The following is a 20,887-nucleotide window of genomic DNA, read 5'->3' as shown; positions in this document are numbered from 1 at the left end:
CGGGTGGGCGCGCTGGGGACGCGGCTGCCGGGCTGCCCTCCGCGGCGGAGGGGGACCGGGCTGGCTGGCGACGGTCTCCGCCACCCACCGCCAGGAAGGGCCGTCACCTTCGAGGCAGCCGCGGCTCTGCTCGGAAAGGGGCTAGTCCTCAGCGCGCGCCAGACGCTTCTCACCTGCGCTGGAACCTCCGCTTGTCCTCCCGGCCTCTGGCCAGGCGCCAGCCGGGCAGCTTCCCGGGAGCGAGCCGGCCCCCGGTGCCGCCCCCCGCGCTCGGGCCCCGAACAGAGGAAACGGAAACGGCCCTTGGGAGCGCCGGGGCCGCCTCTCCTCCTTCCTACCCTCCCAGCCTTTCGCCTTCTGGCCGAAGCCGGTTTTGAAGCGGCGCCCCGAGCCGCGTTGTTCCGGGAGCTCCGCGGGGCCGGAGGGCGCGGAAAGCCGATGCGCCCGGCCCGGCGTGTTGCTCTCCCGCGGCCGTGACCCCTCCGGTCCCAGAGCGGGCCCCGCCGCTTCCTACCCCGCGGCAACTCCGGGCAGACCTCGCGCCTTTCCAGCCAGCGGAGGTCGGGCCCCGGGGCGAAGCTCTTGGCCCTTCGCCCCTTGGCCTGAAGCGGGGCTTCTCCCGACTCGATCCGGCCAAGCGCTCCCCGAGGGCGGCACCTCCCCAGCGTCCTCCGCCGCCCGGTAGGTTTTCGGAGGAGGAGGAGGAGGAGTTGTTCCTCCAGGTTGGACAAAGCGTTCCTTTCTTTCTCTCTGTCTCTCTCTCACACACAACTTTTGCAGTTTCCAAAACTCTTCAACATGCAAAAAAGGGAGAGGGCGGGAGGATCTTCGATGGCACCAAGCACCAAACGCAAAAGAACTCGACACTTCCGAAGTGCCCACGCGTGCCATCCCCACAGAGACCATCTGTTTCCTCTTTTCCAGGAATTGCCTTGATTTTCCAAAAGGCTGGAAAATCAAATCATGGGGGGGGGGAGCTAGCTCTGGTCGAGGGGTTCTGATCTGAGATTGCTGTCTCCCCCATTCCCTTCCCCCCACATGCTGCAGGCAAATCCAAAGGGGCGCTTTCTTCCATGCTGTCTTTCTAGGGCTCTGCCTGTCTGTGGCACCCCACTAATGTGATGAAGCTGGAAGCCCCACTCCGCCCGGGATTTTGGGAATGCCAGAATCAGAGGCCGCTACCCACCAAGGGTCTTGGTGAAGAGCTGACTGCCTGGAGGTCCCTCCCAACCCACCCATCCCAAGCGTTTAGAGGGGGCATCTTGGAAGGTTCCCAACTAAGCCCACCCACCCAGTTTCAGCCAGCAGAGGCCGTTTGCGGTTCCTCCTCTGAATTGAAAAACACCCGCTTGGGTTCCTGTTTTGGGAGCTCAGCTAAGATGCACCTTCACTTTCAGATCACAACCAGGCGAGTCATTTGTGGCGGAATCCTTTGTGGGTCCCGGCCAGCCTCTTGCTCTGCTGATTTGGAGGAGGCAAGAACCTTCCTTTCGGAAGAGGTGCTCCATGGATTAAAACTGATCTCTTAATTGTTGCTCTTTATTTTCTGATAGTTTTCCAACTTTTTTTGTTTAATTTCCATTTAATTTCTGTTCAGTTACAGTCAAGAAATGCGTGAATGCATGTAAATCGTGGAGAACTCGAGTAAGGATTGTCTGAATTAAGTAACCACAGAATCATTCTTTGATGTGGTCATTGCATATACTTTCTCAGTTGATGGCTTCTTGTTACAATGCTGATTTGTTACTAAAGGGCTATAGAATTTGTCTACAAAAAAGGGAGAATCGGGGATCCGGTGCTTCCTTATCCTTCCCTCTCAAGAGTAAAGCACAGGGTCAGTTTATAACAAGAGTCTTAATTCTCCTGTCATTTTTTTCACACCGTGAAAAATGCCCATTTCTCCCTTGGAGTTCTTTTGCCTCTCGGTCAGTCGTAAAGCATTTTTTCCTCTATTAGAGCCTCCTTATGGCCAACTGCAGGGCTTGCTCTTCCCCTCATTTGGGGGTGACAGACTGGGGATTCAGCTACCTTTGGAAAGAATAAATAATAATTTGGACCTTGCCCACAAGTAAGGGCAGGGACATTTGGCAAGCTGCTTTATGACCACCAAGCCTAAGATGTCCACGAGAGGGAAAGATCCATTGCCTGAGTTAAGGGAAGGAGGGCGCTTTTGGGCTTAGCTTTCTGGATGGAGAAACAATGGAGGTTTTTTTAACTTGGTTTTAAAAGGAGGCTGCAGAAATTATGGAGGAAACGGCTCCTGCCACCAGAGGGCACGATGGAGATGCAGCAGCACCAGGACTTTTAGAGCGGGGATCTCCAACCTTGGCTACTTTAAGCCTTCTGGACTTCAACTCCCAGAATTCCCCAGTCAGCATGTGCTGGCTGGGGAATTCTGGGAGCTGAAGTCCACAAGGCTTAAAGTTGCCAAGGTTGGAGACCCCTGCTCTAGACAGCAGTTAGAGGGCCTGCTGTCCTATGCCTGACTCAGCTTCACTCGTGGCGGGGAAGAGGAGAGCCATTAGCTGAAGGCCCTGCTGACCAGGTTCCCAAAGCAGATCAGCCGCAGTCAGAAACCACGGCAGCCTGGTATTTTCCCCCACGAGCAACACTTATTTCTGTACCACCAGCAGCCTTCGGTCCTTCTGCTGCTTAGTTACAGTTTATGTACTGCTTCAAAAAGAAGAAAGGCATCACCCTTCCGACATTTGTAAAAGGAAAAAAAAACGTTTTATGTATGAGTACCATATTCACAGCCTTAAAATTGGAGGGAATGTTTGCATTTACAGGAAAACAAAATAAACCGGAAGATTTAGGTTATAAATGGCTTACGAGAGTCAGCTGTTCAACTCTGGATGGAAAGCCTGTGCGAAGGACTCCCCCTCCTCCTACAAAGCTTCAGGGAATCAAAGCAGGAGCAGAGAAGCAACCCAGGAGGGACCCCACCCGCCAAGTGAGCCTGTTCCTGCCCTTGACACAGAAGAATAAATAACAACAAAGGTAAACATTATACTTAAAAATAAAATCCAAACCAGGTCCCCTTTTCACCTTCCTTTCTTTTGGAGGGCTCAGCAGGAGAGGAAGCGAAACCTTCCCAGATCAATCCAAGCAGAACACAAGGAGGAGCATCGATGCCCACATTCCAGCAGAAAACAGAAGGAGACCCCACCTCCAGGTTCTGACCTTCCCATTATGTGATGATAAAACTAGGAGGGGAGGGGAGGAGGAAAAAGCCCCCAACTCAGAGCAAGGGGTACAGCCCTCCACGGCCACAGGAACTGCCAGGTCAAGCCTGCAATTCTACGCTTAGTTTTCCTATCCTTCCTCAGTGAAGCAGGGGGACTTCTGGCCTAGCAAATTCCAAACCAAGGCAGCTTGCCACCCTCTGGAACCAGGCCTCATTCTGGATGGATGGCAAACCCCGAGGATCCATGCAAATGTGGATCAACACACCGGGAGGCTGTGAAAGAGAAGAGAGTTCCTGACCCTCAGGGAGGGAGGGAGAGAGGGAGGGAGGCCAGAGGATTAAGGGAAACTATTGCAATTGGGGGGGGGAGTCCTCCTCCTCAGAGCTGATGCCTCTCAAGAGATCTCCACCAAACCATCCTCTCCTCTCCAGGACCCAGACAGCTTTAGCTGCAGAGGGACCACACACCGGCACTGGCCACCAAGTGCTGTGGGCAGTTCCACAACCTAGTGATTTTTTTTCATGTGTTTTTTCAAAACTCAGGACTGTGCTCTTTGGAAGTCAGAGGTGCTTTGTCAACCATGGGACTTTTGCCTCTCGGGCTGGTGCCTGGTCAAAGGTTCTAGAGATACGGACATCTTGCAATACTTGAAAGCACGAGGGGGATCCAAGCACTGGGGGGGGGCAATATCCCCACGGCTTCCCACACCAGTAGGAAGCGGATATTATTCTGCCGATGCTGTGGCTTCCTTGCTGTTGACCAGCCCAGAGCAAATCACCCACAAAAGAGCTCACAGGAATTGCCCAAAGTAGGCATTTCTCGCTCCATCAACTCCAGGCCAACACCCCCGCCTCCAAGAAGCCAAGCCAACCTGCCCACTGGCCTGGGCTGGCCCAGCCACTGCAGCCCCAGGAAAAGAGAGGGGTGCAAGCAGAGGCACTGGCCAAGCAGAAGAGGGGGGCGGAAGTGAAACAAGGCATGGAAACGCCATCCTGTACAAGCGAACCTGGAGGGGAGAGGCACTCACCCGGGACCCCACCCTGCCAAGGGGAGTGCTGGGGATGCTGCAAAGAACACCAAAGTTTCCACCACCACAACTGTGCTCCAATCTGCCCCCCCCCCTCCGACTTCTTAAAGCGGGTCGAGATTCATTGCAACGTGAAACACAAGGTCTTAACAGGAAGAAAAAACGTAGAGGATCCCAGAAGGGACATGGACACTCCTTCCCAATAAGAGGGATTGGCTGCTATTCAGCTGGAGGCAGCTATGGAGTGCAGAAGTAGTCACTCCAAGGGGCCAAGAAGGCCCCCACCCTCTATGGGCACCCACACCTTTGGGGAGCCGCAGTGCGCGAGCGGCCGGATGCAGGGGCCTGGCCACAGCTGCTGGTGCAAACCTTCTGCTAGGGAACCTGACAGCCAAACTCACAACCTTTCTCCTTCGGATGGGAGGCAAGGCGAGGGGAAGGAAGCGGCAGTGGCCGTGGCAGCCACCACAGGGGGTGCAGCAGGGTCTTCAGCCCACGAGGCCTGTTGCTTTGCAGAACCAAACAGAAGGAGAGGCTTCATGTAGCCCTGGGCCCAGAGCAGCGGAGTTCCAGGACTGAGGAAAGAGAAGTATGGCGTACAGTTCTTCGCACCTCCCTCTGGGAGATGGACTCACGGCTGAAGCCTCCCGACCACACAGCGGCTGGAGATTGTTCACCAAAGCTCTCCAATCCCCACTCAAAGGACGCTGAAGGAAAAGGGGCCCACGTGCACTTCTTGTCCGTGGCTCCAATGCATGGGGGCTGAGCAAGCCACACGGTGGGGCCAGGGGCTAGAGGCACTGCTAGTCACCCCTTTTTCTGAAATGGAAAGGGAAGGGTCCCCTGCCCAGGCAGCCCAGCTTCAGGTGCAGGAGGCAGAGGGCGCTGAATGGCAGCAGCACTGCAGAGAGCAGCTCCCAGGCTCACCTTGCAAGCCGGTGGGGACTTGGGCCCTAGCAGGTGCACTGCTGCCGCGTCTGTGCCTGGCTGCTCCGGGGCTGCCGCAGCTGCCTCAAAGACGCATCTCCATACTGGATACCTGAGCCCATCCTCTCCGGGTCGAGCTCACCTGGTGGGGGAAGAGACACTCAGCCACCACTGGCTTTGGCCACATTCTCCCACAGCCAAGCACAGCCCCACAATGCTCCCTTGGTTCCAAAGCCCCTTTACCGCATGTGTCAACTTACCCAAAGAGGGTATGGGCTCTAGGGTAGCCACCTGGCCTTGGCATATTGTCCAGAGCTTGGGAGAACGAGTTCTACCCAATTTCAACCAGCTCAAAACCATTTTGACCATAACCCCTAAGCTGCATCTTTCCGCCTCTGGCCCAGGCAATTGAGGGATTAACCAAAAGACTTGTACTGCTGAATGCACAACAGTTTCCATAGTTATACACCACAGAGTCCTTCAGGACTGAGATGGTTCATAAATCTGCTAAAAAAATGTGACACACCTGATTCTATTTTATTCAGTATGGTCCGTGCACATTTCAGAAAAGCTTCTTCTACGTTCTCTCCAGTCAAGGCACTGGTCTCGAGAAACATCAGCTCTGCCAGGTAAGAAGCGCTGGATTAAAACCGCTGCCTTAATGCTTCAACGTTATGTTCTGCGCCCAGAAGTGAGTCTGGTTAAAGCAACGGATAGGTGGGACAAACCCAAAGCAAGGGGAGGAGAGGGGGGTTATTGGAGATCAAGTCCAGGCCTCCCAGGGTTTCCAGAATCTCCAGCCCTCGACAAGAGGTGGATCCTGGGGAAAACCACCTAGCAGTTGACCTGAGCTGGCTGCTCCAGCCCAAAGCAACTCAGCAGCAGCTCACCACGGCCAACTCTCCCTGCTTTAGTCCAGCAGGTTAAGCGCCCAGGTGGCCCAGGAAGGAAGCCAGGAGCAAATGCTCCCCTCTCAACCCAGCAGCACTGAGCTGCCCCCAGGAAAAGCAAGGCTCCGGGGGCTCAGCTTCCTCCAGCCCAGCTAGCCTCACCCCCCCCCCAATCCCCATTACCATTCTCCTGAGCAAAACGAGAAGCTTCCAAAAAAGTGACTTCTCGGTCAGCATCCAAATCCTTCTTGTTGCCACACAGAATAATTACAATATTGAGGCTGGCCAGAGTCCGGGCATCTGTTAGCCAATTGGTCAAGGCATTGTAGGTCTCTCTGCTGCAAGATGGAATTGACCGATTGAATGCCAGACAAGCAGATGACTGGGAAGCTCAGAGGTGGTTTTGGCCCAAAGAAGGAAAGGAAACAGATTTCTGCACAAGCTGCTTCACTGGTTTCCTCCCCAAAATCTCCCTGCACTAAAATTTCCTCTAAGAAACAGCATCACAGCTTTTTTTCTACAATGAAAATTGTCTGTGAACAGCCATAGCTGAAATGGCCCCTTCCCAGGAATTCCTTTCCCTGAAAAGCAAGAGATGGAGTTGCAACTGCTCACCTCGTGATGTCATACACTAAAAGTGCCCCCGCTGCACCCCTGTAGTAGCTTCTAGTAACAGACCTAGAGAGAAGTAAATAAGGTTTCATACAGGTACGGCAGACTGGATGTAATGCAAACAATGGAAAGGGCACTCGCAAATGCTAACTTGAGCCTTATTTCTAAGTGGGTTCCTAGATGCTAGGCTGTGCAGTTAGAGCCACAATTACTCTGAATCCTTCTGTGAGGTAACAGAACAAGCGAGGCTAGGTTTGGATTCAAACTTCCAGACAAAGTGTTCTTTCTTTCACAGGAGACTTTGGCATCTGAAGCCTTGCACAAATCAATCTTAATCAGGAGGGAACCTCTCCCCCCACATACGTCCTTGACATCTTTTTTAAAACAGAACTTTAACAACTAAGCATCACATCAACCACAAAATACAGCAGATGGCTGATCTTGCAAGCTTTGGTGAATCTGTACAATCCCTGCAACACATGCTATCATGAAAATCTACTTTATAAATCTACTTTATACCACTGCTAATCTAAAACTGGTTACTCCAGCTACCCTTCCTAGTTTGGCACTACCTGGGCTGGTCTCCCGGTGCCCAGAGGGTCCCACTCTTCAGGCATGGCAAGCAGGGATCTTCCCGTTTTCCCCAAAGAAGCGCAAGGCCCCCCCCCTCAACGACTGGGGTTGTTTTTTTCCCTCTCCAAGGCCCCCGTCAAGGGCCGGACCCCCAGGCCCGCGGCTTACCTGAACCGCTCCTGCCCAGCCGTGTCCCAGATCTGCAGCTTCACCGTTCTGCCGCCGACAGTCACCACCTTCGACCCGAATTCCACCCCGATGGTGTGGTTGGAGTCCTGCTTGACTGCCGGGCACCGAGAGGGACAAGAGGGCGGCGGGTCACGCGAGGCGGCCCGAGCCAGGCCCGGGACCTGGAGGAGGCAGCGGCTCAGAGAGCGACCGCGCCGTGGCTCCCTCGCTCGCAGAGGAGCCGGAAGGCGCCGCCTGCAGCCCGGCAGAGGCCCGCGGGAGCTTCAGCCGCCCGGGCTCTTCCCCCCCGCCCCCTCGCAGCCCCGGGCCGAGACGGGTTCCCGGGTCGTCCCCCCCCCCGCGACTCACATTTGCTCTCGATGAACTGGTGCAGCAGGCAGGACTTGCCGGCGCCGGCGCTGCCGATCACCAGGAACTTGAAGAGGAAGTCTGCGGGGGAGACAGAGGGACCGGAGGCAGCCCGTGCAGAGCCCCCCCCCGCCGCGCCCCCCGCCCCCCCCGCGCCCCGCCGCCCACGCACCGTAGGTCTCCGACATGGCGGGCGACGCGGCGGCCCTCGCCCCGGCCGGCCTCGTCGCGCAATATGGCGGCGCCCGAGGAACCGGCCGAGACGGGCGTCGCGGGGAGATGACGTCCACGCCGTGGGGAAGGCCCCCTGGCACGCTCCGGAGGGCGCAGCCGGGAAGCAGGGAGGGGCGCAAGACTCACGCCAAGACCGGCCCGCCCCGCGCGCGGAAGGAAATGCCGGCCGTGGGCTCTGCGGCTGAGGCTCAGGCCGCGCCGCCAACCGGAGGAGCGCTGCCTGGACACGGAAGGTGTAGAAAGGGCGGCGCGGGGGCAGGGGGCGTGGTTCGTGCGCTTGCTCCCGCCTGCCTTTATTCAGCCAAAGCAATGGGCTGAGTTATTGGGGAGTCCCCGCGGGGCATCACGGCTGGCTCTCAGAAAGGCGCTTGCCTGCCGGGGGGAAACCCCCCCCGGCCAGCTGAGACGGAGTTGTGTGTGAAAGCCCTAATAAGCAGGCATATACATAGAATGAAGGCTACTGCTAAGCTTGTAAGCCGCCCTGAGTCTTCGGAGAAGGGCGGGATATAAATGGAATTTAAAAAAAAAATTTCTCCACCTGGCCCGGGCGTGGCCTGGCTCTATAACCCCTCAGAGGCAAGCCGTATGGCCGCGTGGCTATGCAAGAACATCTGTGGCCGTGGGGGGAGGATGTGGCCTAGTGCCCAGTGCCGTTTCCACCCGGATCCCTGTACGGGAGGCGTTTGTATGGCTGCTGGTTCGACTGGTTCTTCTGCTGAAGCCCAGGATCCGGGTGCTCCAAAAGGGGATATTGCAACCCATCTTTGCAAGGGACGAAAAGGGGGGGGTTGTTGCCTCTGGGAAGCTGGGCATCTCCTCCCTTCAGCCAAGGCTCTCGTTAAATCTTTGTTCTCACAGTCCCTGTGCACTCGTGGACTCACTCACGTGGAAAGGCTGTTGGGTCAGGAAATCCTGGGGCCGTGAAGGAACCAAGGGCAAGCCACAAAAGGTAAAAAGCACTGGCTGAGCTGGCAGCAGAGAGGCACGGGCACACTCACGCACCACGGGCAGCCCCCCACAGCCTGGTGGAACCTTATTCCTCAACCTGTGGGGAGACACTAGCAAGGCAGCTGGACCCTCCCCCCACACCTCACTGAGCCTTTCCCCTCCCCTCCAGCCACGCAGGCTCCCACAAGCCCGCTCTGGGAGGCTGGCAGAAGAGATAAGTTGCTCTTGGCAGGAATACTCTGTCTCTGCCAGGGGAAAAAATGTTGAGAGTGCAGAGAAGAGCAACTAAGATGAACAAAGGCACGGAGACTAAAACGTATGAATAATGGTTGCAGGATTTGGGTTTGGCTAGTCTAGAGAAAAGGAGGATTAGGGGGGACATGATAGCAGCATTCCAGTATGTGAGAGGCTGCCACAAGGAGGAGTGGGTCAATTTATTCTCCAAAGCACCAGAAGGGCAGGACAAGAAGCAACGGATGGAAACTGCCCAAACAGAGAAGCAGCCTGGAATTAAGGAGAAACTTCCTGACGGCGAGGACAATCAACCAGTGGAAGGGCTTGCCTCCAGAAGTTGTGGGTGCTCCATCACTGGAAGTTTTTAAGAAGAGACTGGATAGCCGCTTGTCTGAAATGGTCCAGGGTTTCCTGTTTGAGCAGGGGGCTGGGCTAGAAGAACTCCAAGGTCCCTGCCAGCTCTATTCTGATTAACTCCAACTGAACGCTAACCCCCCCACCCCCCCACCCCCAAACGTAGCACAATGTGCGATCCTCTTCTTGGCATCTCTGCTACCCTGAAGGGCAGGTTGGGCCTAGATGTCTTCCCTCCCTCTCCTCCTCATCTGGCATTCTGTTGTGTGAGTCACCCTTTCTGGGTTGGGCAGTTTTCAGGACTGGGGGAGGAAGAAGCAGATTACCCTGAAAGAGCCTGGATTGGCAGCAGGTGGCAGGAGGGAGGCTGAACTGCTGCTGCTATTAAATATACACTTCCTCATTATCAACAAAGCTCAACTCCAACCCCTGCTCCAGTTAATATTAACCTCACAAGTCCCATTACATCATGCCAAGCGCACAACACTGCCAGGCCACAGATTTAATGTTTCTTTGCTTCTGCCTTGTGCAGAAAGCTCTCTACTAGGACGGATGATGTTACCTAGTTTAGGTAACGAAGGGTCTGCAAGAAAACAAGCAATCTCAGCACCACGGACCCTATTCTTTTCTCAGAATACTTACACCTTGGGGGGTCAAGGGGGAGTGTCCCAAATACTCTGTTTAGGGGAAAATACATTTAAACAGATAATGGTTGCAAAGCAGATATTTAGTGCAGAAAGCCCAGGGGAGCAGAAACCTCACCCCACCTCAAATTGTTTCTTCCATAAAGATATTTGGGCAGGGTGATCAGCTGGCACTGGGCACTCCTGTCACTCTGTGGAGCTGCAGCCGCTACAGCTGGAAGATCAGCAGGATAGAGAGAGGCCGGGATTAATAACCCCGGTTGCACTGCTGAGGGATCCCAAGGTAGAGAAGGAGGCTAGAAGTCAGCAGGCTGCATCAATACAAGGGCTCTGAGATTAAGGCCTGGGATTTGCCTACTGTATGTAATAAAAAAAATCCAGTTCTCTGAAACATTTTGTTAACCATATTTTTAAAGCATGTCATTTCACTTCTAAAAATCATACAATTGGATTATGCATTTCTGTCTAAAACAATAAAATCAACTCCTTGGTCAAAACTTTCCACCGTCACTTGAGATGATCATGACAGGCGCTCCATTTCATTCTGCCCCTCAAGTACCCAAGGCCTTCCCCCCCCCTTTTTTGTGCTCAGCGAGTGAGGATAGCCTTGATCTGCCCTTCCTCAGCACTTCGGAAGAGCCCTGGTGGGTACTCTCCTGCACAGACAGCCCTCCCCTGCTTGAGGCTTTCACCACAGAGGGCAGGCTACAGAAAGGTGCGATGGTTCAGGAGGGGCACAGCTCTGGGCATCTCCTGGGCCCCCCGACCCAGGAGAAATGCACCACAATGCACCAGTTCATGGAGGATCCCAGCACCAGGCCCCATCCCTAGGGTGGGGGGGTTAGGGGGCAGGATGCTGTAACCTGGGCTACCGCACACAAACGTACTTGCTCCACCAGTCTTTGGAGAGAGCCCAGATGCAGCTGGGGGGGCCACTCTGCCCCTTGGGGCCCTCGCCGGCTCGCAACCCCAGCACAATTGCAGTGTCAAAAACCTCCTTCAGGTTCTGCTGGGTGAGGGCTGAGCATTCCACATAGCCGGCCAGGCCCAGTTTCCTGGCCAGAGAGCAGGCGGCTGCAGGAGGCACTGGCTTCTCCTGACGCTGGGAGAGGGCAATCAGCACCTTGATGTCCTGGCGCAGGTCCGACTGAGTCCCCACCAGCAGCACTCGGGCGGAAGGGCAGTGGCGACGCACCTCCGGGTACCACTTGTCTGCAATGTTCCGGAAGGAGGTGGGTGCCACCACGCTGAAGCAGAGCAGGCAGACGTCGGCCTTTGGGCAGCAGGTCTGCCATAAGGCGTCAAATTCATCCTGGCAGCAGAGCGGGAAGGGCACTGCATGAGGAGAGACTCACCACTCACTCCTAGAAACCTGCCCCCCATCCAGAGCCCAGCCTTGGCCTTTGCAAATCTATGCTCAGGGCAAGCAGGTCAGGAAGCCCGGCCAAAGTTTGCTTTGGAGGCAATGCCAACGTGACAGCTGTAAACAGGAGGCCCTGAAAGCCCCACCCCCGCCCTGTGCTCGTTGCATTAATAATGTAATAAACGATCATTGGAATTTTGAGCATGCCTACGTGTGTGCAGAGTGCCTGACTTCCCACACTGGGGGTGGGGGCAACTGGAAAGAAGCTAGAGGCCAGCGAAGAGAGCCCCAACTCTTCGGAGTGGGGATCTGGGAACCAGGGTGTATCCCAGGCGGGAATAAAGCAGAGTGGGGACCAAAGAGAGCGGGGCTGCCTCCGCTCCGTTGGGGGTCCCGCCCGGGGGAGGCTGCTCTCCTTGGAGCTGAGCCCGACTCGCTTCCAAAGGACTCCAAAAAGCCGGATCCGCGGGATCCACTTTGGCGAGGCGCCTCGAGCCAAATTTTGGGCCGCCGATTCCGGCAGCAAAAACAACGTCGCGCGCGGCAGCCTGAATTCCGGGCTGGAGGGCCGCCCGTCCGGCTTCCCAGGCGCCGCCTTCCGGGGCTCCAGACAAGCCCTTACCTGCCCGGCGGTGTCGCACAGCTGGAGACAGATAGGGGCGCCGTCCACTTGGACCACAGCTGGGGAAACACAACAGGCGCTCAGGTTAGCCAAGGGGGTCCGCCAGCCAGAAGAGGAAGGCGAGCCGCCGACGCGACTCTGATCCCCTCCTCGCCGGGCCGCCCCGGGGGACTCTGCTCCCGCGCGCCCGGCCCCTCCGCCACCCGCCAGCCTCCGCACCCGGCGCCGGCCTAAGGCAGCGCCCTTCCCGTGGCGGAGCCGCCGCGACGGTACCCGAGAAGCGGTCGAGGGCCGTGGGCACGTAGCGCGCGGGGAAGCCGTTGGTGCTGTAGCTGAGCGCCAGGCTGGTCTTGCCCACCGCGCCGTCGCCCAGCAACACGCACTCCAGGCCCCGCAGCGGCCGCCACCGGCGGGGTCCGGGACGGTGCGGGGGCACCGGCGGCAACGGCATCGGCGAACCGTCGGATCTCAGCGGAGACTGCGGCGCTCGACGACAGCTGGAAGGTGAGGCGCCTCATTTGCCTGGCCACGCCTGCGGGGCGCGGACCTGCCGCACCTGCACCCTGGACCCGAGGGAGGGGAGACCGGCCCGTCCGCGCCTTCGAGCAGGGAGCGCCGCGCACCAGGCAGGGGTGCTCCAGGAGGCCCCGGCTCAAGGCTGCTGGAGCTCCCGGCCCTCTGGGGAGCCCCGAGCGGCGGCAAGAATAGGTGCCCCTCGCGAGGTCCCAGAGGTCCGCCAGGCAGCGCAGCCACAGGGAAAGGATCTTAGCCCGGCCCTTCCGCCCTCTTGAAGCCCCCCAACTCCTGCCCAGGAAAAAAAGTAGCCTGAGCCCCCCAGCCCCGGAGGGGACCTTCTGCTCAGCAGTAGTGCAGGCTCAGCCCAGGCAAACCTGGACAGTGGGGGTAAAGGACGGGGGAGGAGACACGGGAAGGTGGCTTCTCTCTGGCTGGGAGCACTCTGCTCATGCTCAGAAGTGAGATCTTAAATATTCTTAAGTGGTGGCTGGATGAGGTCCGATGGGTTTTTCCACATGAATTGAAACACATAATTTTCCCACTAAGCTTTTTTTTTATTTGGGGGTGGGGGGGGTGTTTCTTCCTGCTTTTCAGACCAGGAACGCTCCTCCTCCTGGAGCTGGGGATCCCTGCAGAAAACAGGAAACGCCTCCTGGAAAATTGGGGGAGGAGCTGGAAGGCCAGTTTCCTGGCTGCACCTTGGCAGCCTCCCCACCCCCACCTGGGGTTGCAGGATCCAGCAAAACTCGTTTGACAAGGAAAACCTCTAGTCCTGGGCAGGGATCCCAAAAGGAAAACAGCAGATCTGGGGAAGCGGCAGGCAAACCTCAGGCAGACCCTGGCCCTTCCCTTCTCCCCCCCAAGGAATTCTCCAGGTGGGCATTAGAGGCAGACAGAGAATCAAGGAGCCCTCATGGACGGGTCTGGGCAGCAGGAACCCCACTGCCACCAGGCAACCTGTCATGCAAGCTCCAAGCTGCCATTTTGCCTGGCCAGTCAGGGAGCAGAAACTGGAGCTATGGCTGGGGGGCAATGACCCCTCCCCATTCCTACTTGTGGGGATAGGGAGGGGGGCCCAAGCCTTGAGGGCCTTTTAGCCACGAGGACAGAGAGTCAAAGACACAGGAGGGGAGCCAGAAGTCGCATCCCTTTGGTGAAGTCTGGCAGGGGACACAGCACCCCCCTGGAAATCTAGATGGCCCCCATCCTGTCAGCCTTTATGCTGGAGACCTGGCAGTTTCCCCAAGAGCTTTGAGCCCGGTTGCCCAACTGCTGCTGCTTTGGTGATTGCTGTGCTTGGGGCCGATGTAACTTTGGGCGATATGATGTATGCAAATGATGGCGAACATTTTAGAGACCAAGTACCCAAACTGCGACCCAAAACCTACTTATGTATTGTTGGGTGCCGGGGGTGTGGCCCATTGGGTGGGCGTGGCCATTGGGTGGGTGCAGCTGTGGTTATAACAGCAGGCTGGGTGGCACTAAAATTTTTAACCAATTTCAACTTTGCAAAATCTCCCCCCCCCCAGAAATTGATTGATTAAACTTTTTTTTTGCACACGGCAGCAGAGGCCTAAAGCGAAAAGGTATTATAAAAGCAAGCTGAAGGCCTAGGCCTAGACAACATTAGAGAAACAACACCCCCTACCTACCCACCCACCCAGCAAATCCTCTCTTGGCCTGTGGTGAGAGGAGGGACAGAAAAAGCTTCAGGTGCTTCCGCAGCAACCCTTGCCATCTGCCGCCCCAAGAATGGAGACCCACAAGCCTCTGGTCAATAAGAGCCAAAGCCAACCAGAAAAACAAAGGAACACGTTTATTGCCAAAAGGAAAAGCTCCAGGTGCGATGTCTGGCCGTCAGACTCTGGGTACAAAGCTTTTGCCAGGAATCGGCCGCTTCCTTTCAGATGCCACTCACACCCAACGGACAGAAAGCTCCGCCTGCCTTTCGTCCAACTGTGAATTGTCTCTCTTTCACTCACCCATACACACACACACTTACCTTTCACAGGAGACAACATTAGAGAAACAACACAAACAATTTTACAGGTAAAAACTAGGAAAAAAGACCAACAGTTCAGGAACTGCCCCCGCCTGGGTGGGGGAGTTCACTTCTTGGCAAAGGAGATCTTCATAGCGTTGTTCTGGGTGATCTTGAATCCCTGGAGGGCATCACGGGCAGCACCTGCCTGCACCTCATTGTCGAATTCAACAAAGGCAATGTCATGGCGCCCGGGCACCAACCGCACCTCCTTGAAGCCAGGGAACCTGTGACCATGCAAAGCGAGAAGTTGAAGGCTGAATTCACGAGGCCGGCCTCTTGGGGGAAGCAGGTGGCCGCAGAGTCCCTCCTCTCCGAGGGAGAGGCAAGAAGTAAACAAGGACAAGAACGCTGGAGAACAGAGCGGCCAGCGGCAGTCTGTGTGCTCAAGGCTGCATTCTTGCATTCAGAGGCTGTCGCAGACATCAGGGAAGGAAAGGTGGCAGCACACAGACCTTCCCCACCAGACAGTCCTTCGCTGACAAGCCTGCCCGGTCCTCCCCCCAAAGCCCCAGCAAAGAGTCGAGCTTACTGATTGAAGAGCATGGACAGCATCAACTCATTCGTCTCCTCAGGAAGGTTGGTGAGGAACAGGATGTGGTTAGGTGGATTCTCTGACAGCTGCAGGGAGTAGAAACACCACATCACTCTGATCGCCTGAGGCCCAGGGAACGGAGGGGCAGCCCTCGGACCCCCTGATCAAAATGGGAGCAAGACAAACTCTAAGGGGGTCTACCCGATTAACCAGCCAAGCTGGCCCTTGGTCACTCACCTGCTGCGCTGTGGCCATCTGTCCTGGCAGCATCTGTTGTGGTGGCATTGCCCCTGGGGGGATGGAGCCCGGCGCCATGCCAGGTGGTGGCATCATGCCTGGGGGTGGCATGTAAGGGGGCTGCCCTGGCATGTGGTGCATCACACAGGGAGCCTGATTCATGGGGGGCATGCCCTAAGGAGAAAGCGAGAGATGCAGGGAGATTCATGCCACGCCTCACTCCTGAACCTCAGCAGCGCCAGCCCGTGGGACACCCCTCCAAAAAGCACAGAGGGACCCCCATTTCCTGCAGCTGCCATTCAAAAGCCAGCATGAAGCCCCCAAGGACCCCTGAATCGCAAGACCTGGCCAGGAAGCAAAAAATTCACACTTCAGAGCCTGCTTTCATTAAAGGTAAACCCCCCACTCCGCCAGGGTCTGGGTCTCATCTTGGAGCTGGGCTTCCTGAAGGAAAGCGAACCAGCCAGCCCCAAACTGCCCAGAAGCAGGCACTCACCGGCACAGTGCCCTGGACAGAGGGGGCCACTGGGGCAGCTGCTCCTGGTATCTGCTTCTTAGCTGTTTGTGCCTCTTGGCCTTTGGGCTTTCGCTTCTCTCTCTTGCGGTCCCGCTCCACAAAAGTGCCCTTCATCTTGGCTATGATGTCAGAATCTACCTTGGCATACTGGATCCTCTGGGTGTGGAAAAGAAGCACTGAGTTACCCTTACCCAACGCCTGGCCAGCAAACCTCCAAGCTTCCCTGGATCAGAATGGCAGAAAAGGCCACATTGGTCAAGCCGCATGGGAGTGCACAGGGACTTGGCTGACTGCCATTAGATCTCCCCTCCCTCCCTCCAGCAAGCCAGGAAGGGTTGCCACTCACCATGGGCTTGTCATAAAAAGGGAACCCCTGCATGGAGCGCAGGGCGTTGGTGGAGCTGCATATCTCTTTGAAAATGACAAAGGCCTGGCCTCTCATTTTCAGGTTGCGGGACACCAGAATGTCGAGGATCTGCCCAAACTGGGAGAAAATAGCATATAGAGACTTCTTGAGCTCTGCGGGAAAAAGGCACATTTTTAACTTTTGCTCTATGCTGCACAACTGTATTTCCTGCAATCAAAAGACAAGTTGGTTTCTGTTTTCTTAAAATACCTCAACTTTCTCTGAACCTTGGGAGTTATTGCCCTTCCATAAATGCCAAGAAAAAAATAAGCAAATCTGCACACAAAGTACAGTCACTGCAACATACGCTCACCCGCTCTAAATATGCCTCTTTCCAGAAAAATCTGGGAACCCAAAAGAGATCACCAATGCAGGAATTGCAGCCCTAAGGCAAAATGACCACCCGCAAAGCCACACCGCATTAGCACTGAATTAGCACCCACACTCCTCACCGTCTTTCTTGATTTTCTCGTTAAGGTTGTTGATGTAGATGGTGTGGTTGGATCGGGGCTCTGGGACCGCCATGACAATTGCAAGGCGGAGGCCGGTGGGGAATGAAGAGATTCAGCCAAACGGAGTAATGAATTTCTGTGTTAAAAGAAAAAAATGAAAAACAAGAGAAAACGCTTCATTATGAAGAAGCTGAATTGGAACGCTCAGCCAGCCCCAAAGAAATGGCCACCCGCCCACCAACGCTCCACAGAAGGGAACGGAGGAGCCCGCGGCTCCCGCTTACTGAGACCGCGTAGCTGGAAGCAAAAAGGGGACCACTCGGTAAAGCATGAGGTGCGTGTGAGGCCACCAGATTGCCTTGATGGGACAGGCAGGGCGGAGGGCGGAGGGCGGAGGGCGGAGGGCCGCTCCGTCCTTCCGCCTCCTGCTCCAAAACGCGACCGCCGCTTCCGCCTCCCCCGCCTTTCCCTTCTCCGTAATTCCGTTCGAGCCGCGACGGCCGTCAACCCGCATGCTCGGGTTCGTCCCACACCGCCCCGATGCCGGCCAGGAGGCGTCGGCGACGGCGGAGACACGAAGGTCCCAGTTCGCGCGGCTGCCCTCGACGGGAAGGCCCGACCCAGCGGCAGCCCACGCGCGGATGGCGCCCCGCTCGCCCGATCCCTCACCGATCCCGTGCAGGCCGCGTCAACTGCCCCTTCCTCGCGTCCTCCACTATTGGACGATCGTTGGCCAATCACGGCTGAGATATGACGGCTTCCTCCGGCCTCGCAGACGTCCAATGGCCAGCGTGCCTCACCGTTGCTTCCCGCCCAAATAGGGCCGGGTGAGCAAGCCCTCTTCCGGGACGCAGCCCGCCCATCATCCCAGCCGCGGCGTTCGATTGGTTGATTGATCAAGTCGCGACAAGATCGGCGCGTCACACGCCGGGATATCCTCTCTGACGCGAATGGATGACGCAATCCGAGTGCCTCCTAACCTACCAATGGCGATTCCGTCGAAGGGTCGTGACCCTTGACCCTCTCGGCTTGTGGCGGCGGCATGGCGGAGGGCTTGCCGAGTGCAGCGGCAATAAGCCCTCCCCCGCCGCCCCCGCCGGCGCCGCCTCCCCCAGGGGGCGCTGCGTTCCTCCGGGCGACGCCGCCGCAGCAGCCGGCCGGCCTCGGGGATCGCGACGGCGTGAGGGAGCTCTTGCGGCGGCAGAAGGCCCGGTAGGGCGCCCGTCACTCGTGCCCGTTAACGAAGCCCGGGCGGCGCCTGGCTCGCCGTTTCTTCCTGGTCTTATCGAGCGCGGCTGCTTAAGGGGCGGGAAGGGCCTCTGGTGTTCGGCGGGCCTCTGAGGCTGCCTCTCCCCGCTGCTGTTGCAGGTTCAGCCGGAGTCTGACGTGGCTTCTGTTCCTCCAGCCGGTCCCGTCCCTCATCCAGGAGGGCCCGCAGTGAGTATCGCCCAGGAGGAAACCTCTGGCCGCCCCTGCTCAGACGGAACGGGAGAAGCTGACGGGGCCCTGGCCTGTCTCCCTCTTTGGGGTGGCCTGAACCTAAAAGCCCTCTGAAAAGTACCGAGCCGAGCCTTTGTAACTGGCCTTTTTGGTATTGGTCACTCAGGCTAAAGAGCGCCAGACTTTGTGCAGCCAGCAACACCGCTCCCCCCCCCCCGCTTTCTTCTTCCTACAGGTGTGGTTTGGTGGCCCTTTGGATGGCCAGCACTCACCTCTGCCTGCCTTCTGAGGTTCCCCTGGAGAGAATTCGGCAGGTGGCTTTGGAGAGAGGCTACACGGCGCAAGGAGAAATGTTCTCAGGTCGGTAGCTGAGAAGGACAGGCAGAGGTACCCGACAAGTCTGTCAGGGCTCCTGAAAGAAGGTTGGCAGCGTTTTGGCTGCTCGCTTGGATCCCCTCTTGCGCAGGGCATTGCTGGGATGGGGGGGGCTGCTTGGTAGCTGTCCCAGCATTTCCTTTGCCGCCCACTTCAGCCACTGACATGGCCAGGCTGGCCGAAGAGGTCTTCCCCTGTAAAGCAGAGCTGCTCTCTGGCGGCCTGCAAGGACGGAACCACGACAGAATTCTTCAGCATCTTGGTGCTGGTTTCCCTGTGCTGATACCGTATCCTCCTCTACGGAAGCTTTTTCTTTCCATTTCCTTTAACGCTTCTCTGAAATTTGAAGCTGTTTACTGTGAAAGCTGGGGGGGAGGACATTTTCACCGCACACAGCTAGTACCACGCTGGAGCATGGTCTTGAGCCAAAGTCTCCAGACTGGGCCTTAATGCCTACTACAGCTATGACGAGGATTACAACCACGAGCCCTGCCTCCGGAATGGCTACAAGGCTCATTGGGCTGTTGCGTCAGGTATGCACTTCCTGGCTGTTAACTGTCCACAAGGGGGTGCTGTTGCCACACGGATTGTGGGTTGGGGCTCATCTCTAGATATCCCAAATAAACGTGGCAGAATGGAATGGCCCGTCCATGTCCCCGGATGGGGATTCTGAGAATCTTGGTCCCAGCACATCTGAAGGATGATCAAGTTGCGGGGGGGGGTGGGGGGCGGTTCTAAGGCATCTCTGTTCTGGGAAGTCGGTTGGGAAGGACAGATTTGGCCAGGGACAGGCTTAGATTTCAGCATCAGGGCTGGCCTGCGTGAACAGCAGTAAAGACCCCCTCCTATTCAGCAGTTCCACTCTCAGAAACCTCCCCCCCCCATCTCATTTGTTTTCCAGGAGCGCTGCTTGGCCTCAAGAGTGACTTCCACCTGCCTGCCTGCCAGGAGGACAAGGATATACCGGGGCTCTTCCATGCCAGCCACACTACTGAGGCCGTCCCTTTAGAGGCCGTCACTGAGACCTACTTGCTGTCAAAGCATGGCAAGAGTTACCGCTATCAGCTGTGGAGCTATGCTCAGATACAGGAAAGCAATGCCCAGCTGACGGGCTTCAGTCCCAGGCGGGCGGCTGACGGAAAGGTGTACATTGTACCTGCAGGGGGGGTGCGAGAGGGACTGTGTGGACAAGCGGTGCTGCTGCATCCAAGGCCATGAGAGCACTCTAGTAGCACCAAGCCTGCGCTGGAAGGAGGCTGTCTCTCCCCCCCTCACACACAAACCGGCATTAGACCTTTGTGTTTCAGTAGAATGGAGGAAATAAGGCTTTCAGGTAGTTTAAATTTCCTCTTAGCAGAGTGCTTTTTGCCTTTAGAAATTAGGACAGCGTACTGTTCTGGTTACAAACAAGACCAACTTCGAAATTGTAAGTAGGAGGGAATAGAAATGCCCGTGTGAAAGTGAATCTACGCATGCCTTTTCACCCTGTGCTGCTGGTATTAATAAAGGAGCACAACTCTCCTTGATGCTTTGGGCCTGGACTGTGTGATGTTTAGGGCCTCGCTTCTCCCTCTCTTTTAGCTGTTGTAACTCCCTCATTCTTTACTGCCACCATTGTTTTGTCCCACAGACTTTCCCTTATGCCTGGTTTTTAAAATAGCCTCTCTTTCCTCATTCTGTGCCAAGCAACTGCAAGAAATGACTCTTGATTTGGACGCTTTGTGGTTCCCCCCTCCCAGCAAGTCAAAGCCATTTTGAATTTGAGATGGTCTCTCCAGATTTTTCTTGGATTACTTCCCTAGACTCGCCTAAGCTGCTGGTTCACCTAGAGTACCACCCATACATCGCTTGAACATGTTCATTTAATCAAACATACAGGCCACCCCAATCAGGCTTGCCATTCTAGGTGTCCTTTAGATTGCTTAATAAAGGGGAACCAATAAAGAAGTGCCTTTCTAACAATCCTATTGCTAAGCACATTGATTTGTCCTTTAGATTGTAAGCCGCCCTGAGTCTTCGGAGAAGGGTGGGATATAAATGGGATTTTAAAAAAAATCCTTTGTAGTCCAAGTCACCAGTGCAGAGACGGGACCCGTCTTAGGGTGGCTCAGCATTCAGGTTGGAAGGAAGGTTAAAAGGAACCATTTCCATCATGTTTCTATACACGTTTACATTCAGCACTTGACCTGTAAGTTCTTCAGCTGAGCTTTTTCAA

The 20,887-nt window shown here is 56.2% G+C and overlaps 4 protein-coding genes across 8 annotated transcripts; 1 reads left to right on the top strand and 3 right to left on the bottom strand.

The window, feature by feature from the left end:
* Positions 1 to 2,707: 2,707 nt before the first annotated feature.
* RAB4B (RAB4B, member RAS oncogene family) lies at positions 2,708 to 8,208 on the bottom strand. Its single transcript, XM_081334874.1, has 8 exons — positions 7,927 to 8,208; positions 7,755 to 7,835; positions 7,386 to 7,500; positions 6,648 to 6,710; positions 6,216 to 6,370; positions 5,669 to 5,764; positions 5,143 to 5,284; positions 2,708 to 4,790 (listed from the first exon to the last, which is right to left on the bottom strand). Exons 1-7 carry the CDS (start codon positions 7,940 to 7,942, stop codon positions 5,169 to 5,171), a joined length of 642 nt encoding a protein of 213 aa, XP_081191000.1. The 5' UTR covers positions 7,943 to 8,208; the 3' UTR covers positions 2,708 to 4,790; positions 5,143 to 5,168.
* Positions 8,209 to 10,552: 2,344 nt separating this feature from the next.
* Positions 10,553 to 12,657, bottom strand: LOC308672049 (rho-related GTP-binding protein RhoU-like). The gene is made up of 3 exons (XM_081334601.1): positions 12,427 to 12,657; positions 12,154 to 12,212; positions 10,553 to 11,480 (listed from the first exon to the last, which is right to left on the bottom strand). Exons 1-3 carry the CDS (start codon positions 12,602 to 12,604, stop codon positions 11,037 to 11,039), a joined length of 681 nt encoding a protein of 226 aa, XP_081190727.1. The 5' UTR covers positions 12,605 to 12,657; the 3' UTR covers positions 10,553 to 11,036.
* Positions 12,658 to 14,470: 1,813 nt separating this feature from the next.
* Positions 14,471 to 17,641, bottom strand: SNRPA (small nuclear ribonucleoprotein polypeptide A). 5 transcript variants are annotated; one of them, XM_081334596.1, is made up of 7 exons: positions 17,527 to 17,641; positions 16,858 to 16,993; positions 16,346 to 16,518; positions 15,979 to 16,155; positions 15,483 to 15,656; positions 15,243 to 15,331; positions 14,471 to 14,937 (listed from the first exon to the last, which is right to left on the bottom strand). In XM_081334596.1, the coding sequence occupies exons 2-7, from the start codon at positions 16,928 to 16,930 to the stop codon at positions 14,778 to 14,780; spliced, it is 846 nt and encodes a 281-aa protein (XP_081190722.1). In that variant the 5' UTR covers positions 16,931 to 16,993; positions 17,527 to 17,641; the 3' UTR covers positions 14,471 to 14,777. The 5 variants fall into 5 exon arrangements, with proteins under 5 accessions (XP_081190722.1, XP_081190720.1, XP_081190723.1 ...); XM_081334594.1 differs by lacking the exon at positions 17,527 to 17,641 and adding an exon at positions 17,142 to 17,522 and having other exon boundaries at positions 16,346 to 16,483; XM_081334597.1 differs by lacking the exon at positions 17,527 to 17,641 and adding an exon at positions 17,142 to 17,194.
* A 135-nt stretch (positions 17,642 to 17,776) lies between these two features.
* Positions 17,777 to 20,193, top strand: ACTMAP (actin maturation protease). The gene is made up of 6 exons (XM_081334600.1): positions 17,777 to 18,069; positions 18,226 to 18,294; positions 18,533 to 18,657; positions 18,830 to 18,959; positions 19,135 to 19,205; positions 19,574 to 20,193. The coding sequence occupies exons 1-6, from the start codon at positions 17,900 to 17,902 to the stop codon at positions 19,888 to 19,890; spliced, it is 882 nt and encodes a 293-aa protein (XP_081190726.1). The 5' UTR covers positions 17,777 to 17,899; the 3' UTR covers positions 19,891 to 20,193.
* Positions 20,194 to 20,887: the final 694 nt, after the last annotated feature.

The sequence above is a fragment of the Vipera berus genome (assembly GCF_964194415.1).
Source record: "Vipera berus genome assembly, chromosome: 9".
NCBI lineage: Eukaryota > Metazoa > Chordata > Lepidosauria > Squamata > Viperidae > Vipera > Vipera berus.
Note: the sequence above shows the minus strand (reverse complement) of the source record. Positions and strands in the feature narration are given on the sequence as shown.

Excerpts from the sequence above, each read along its gene's own strand:
- RAB4B (XM_081334874.1), bottom strand. Across the intron at positions 7,501-7,754 it reads CCAGTTCATCGAGAGCAAAT|TCAAGCAGGACTCCAACCAC; the intron begins GTGAGTCGCGGG and ends GGTGCCCGGCAG. Across the intron at positions 6,371-6,647 it reads TTAGTGTATGACATCACGAG|CAGAGAGACCTACAATGCCT; the intron begins GTGAGCAGTTGC and ends TCCATCTTGCAG.
- LOC308672049 (XM_081334601.1), bottom strand. The coding sequence starts at position 12,604 with ATGCCGTTGCCGCCGGTGCCCCCGCACCGTCCCGGACCCCGCCGGTGG. Across the intron at positions 12,213-12,426 it reads GGCCCTCGACCGCTTCTCGG|CTGTGGTCCAAGTGGACGGC; the intron begins GTACCGTCGCGG and ends GTGTTTCCCCAG. Across the intron at positions 11,481-12,153 it reads TGTGCGACACCGCCGGGCAG|GATGAATTTGACGCCTTATG; the intron begins GTAAGGGCTTGT and ends CTCTGCTGCCAG.
- SNRPA (XM_081334594.1), bottom strand. The coding sequence starts at position 17,371 with ATGCGGGTTGACGGCCGTCGCGGCTCGAACGGAATTACGGAGAAGGGA. Across the intron at positions 16,484-16,857 it reads CGAGAAAATCAAGAAAGACG|TTTGGGCAGATCCTCGACAT; the intron begins GTGAGGAGTGTG and ends ATTTTCTCCCAG. Across the intron at positions 14,938-15,242 it reads CTGTCCATGCTCTTCAATCA|GTTCCCTGGCTTCAAGGAGG; the intron begins GTAAGCTCGACT and ends GCATGGTCACAG.
- ACTMAP (XM_081334600.1), top strand. The coding sequence starts at position 17,900 with ATGGCGGAGGGCTTGCCGAGTGCAGCGGCAATAAGCCCTCCCCCGCCG. Across the intron at positions 18,070-18,225 it reads TTGCGGCGGCAGAAGGCCCG|GTTCAGCCGGAGTCTGACGT; the intron begins GTAGGGCGCCCG and ends CTGCTGTTGCAG. Across the intron at positions 19,206-19,573 it reads TCATTGGGCTGTTGCGTCAG|GAGCGCTGCTTGGCCTCAAG; the intron begins GTATGCACTTCC and ends TTTGTTTTCCAG.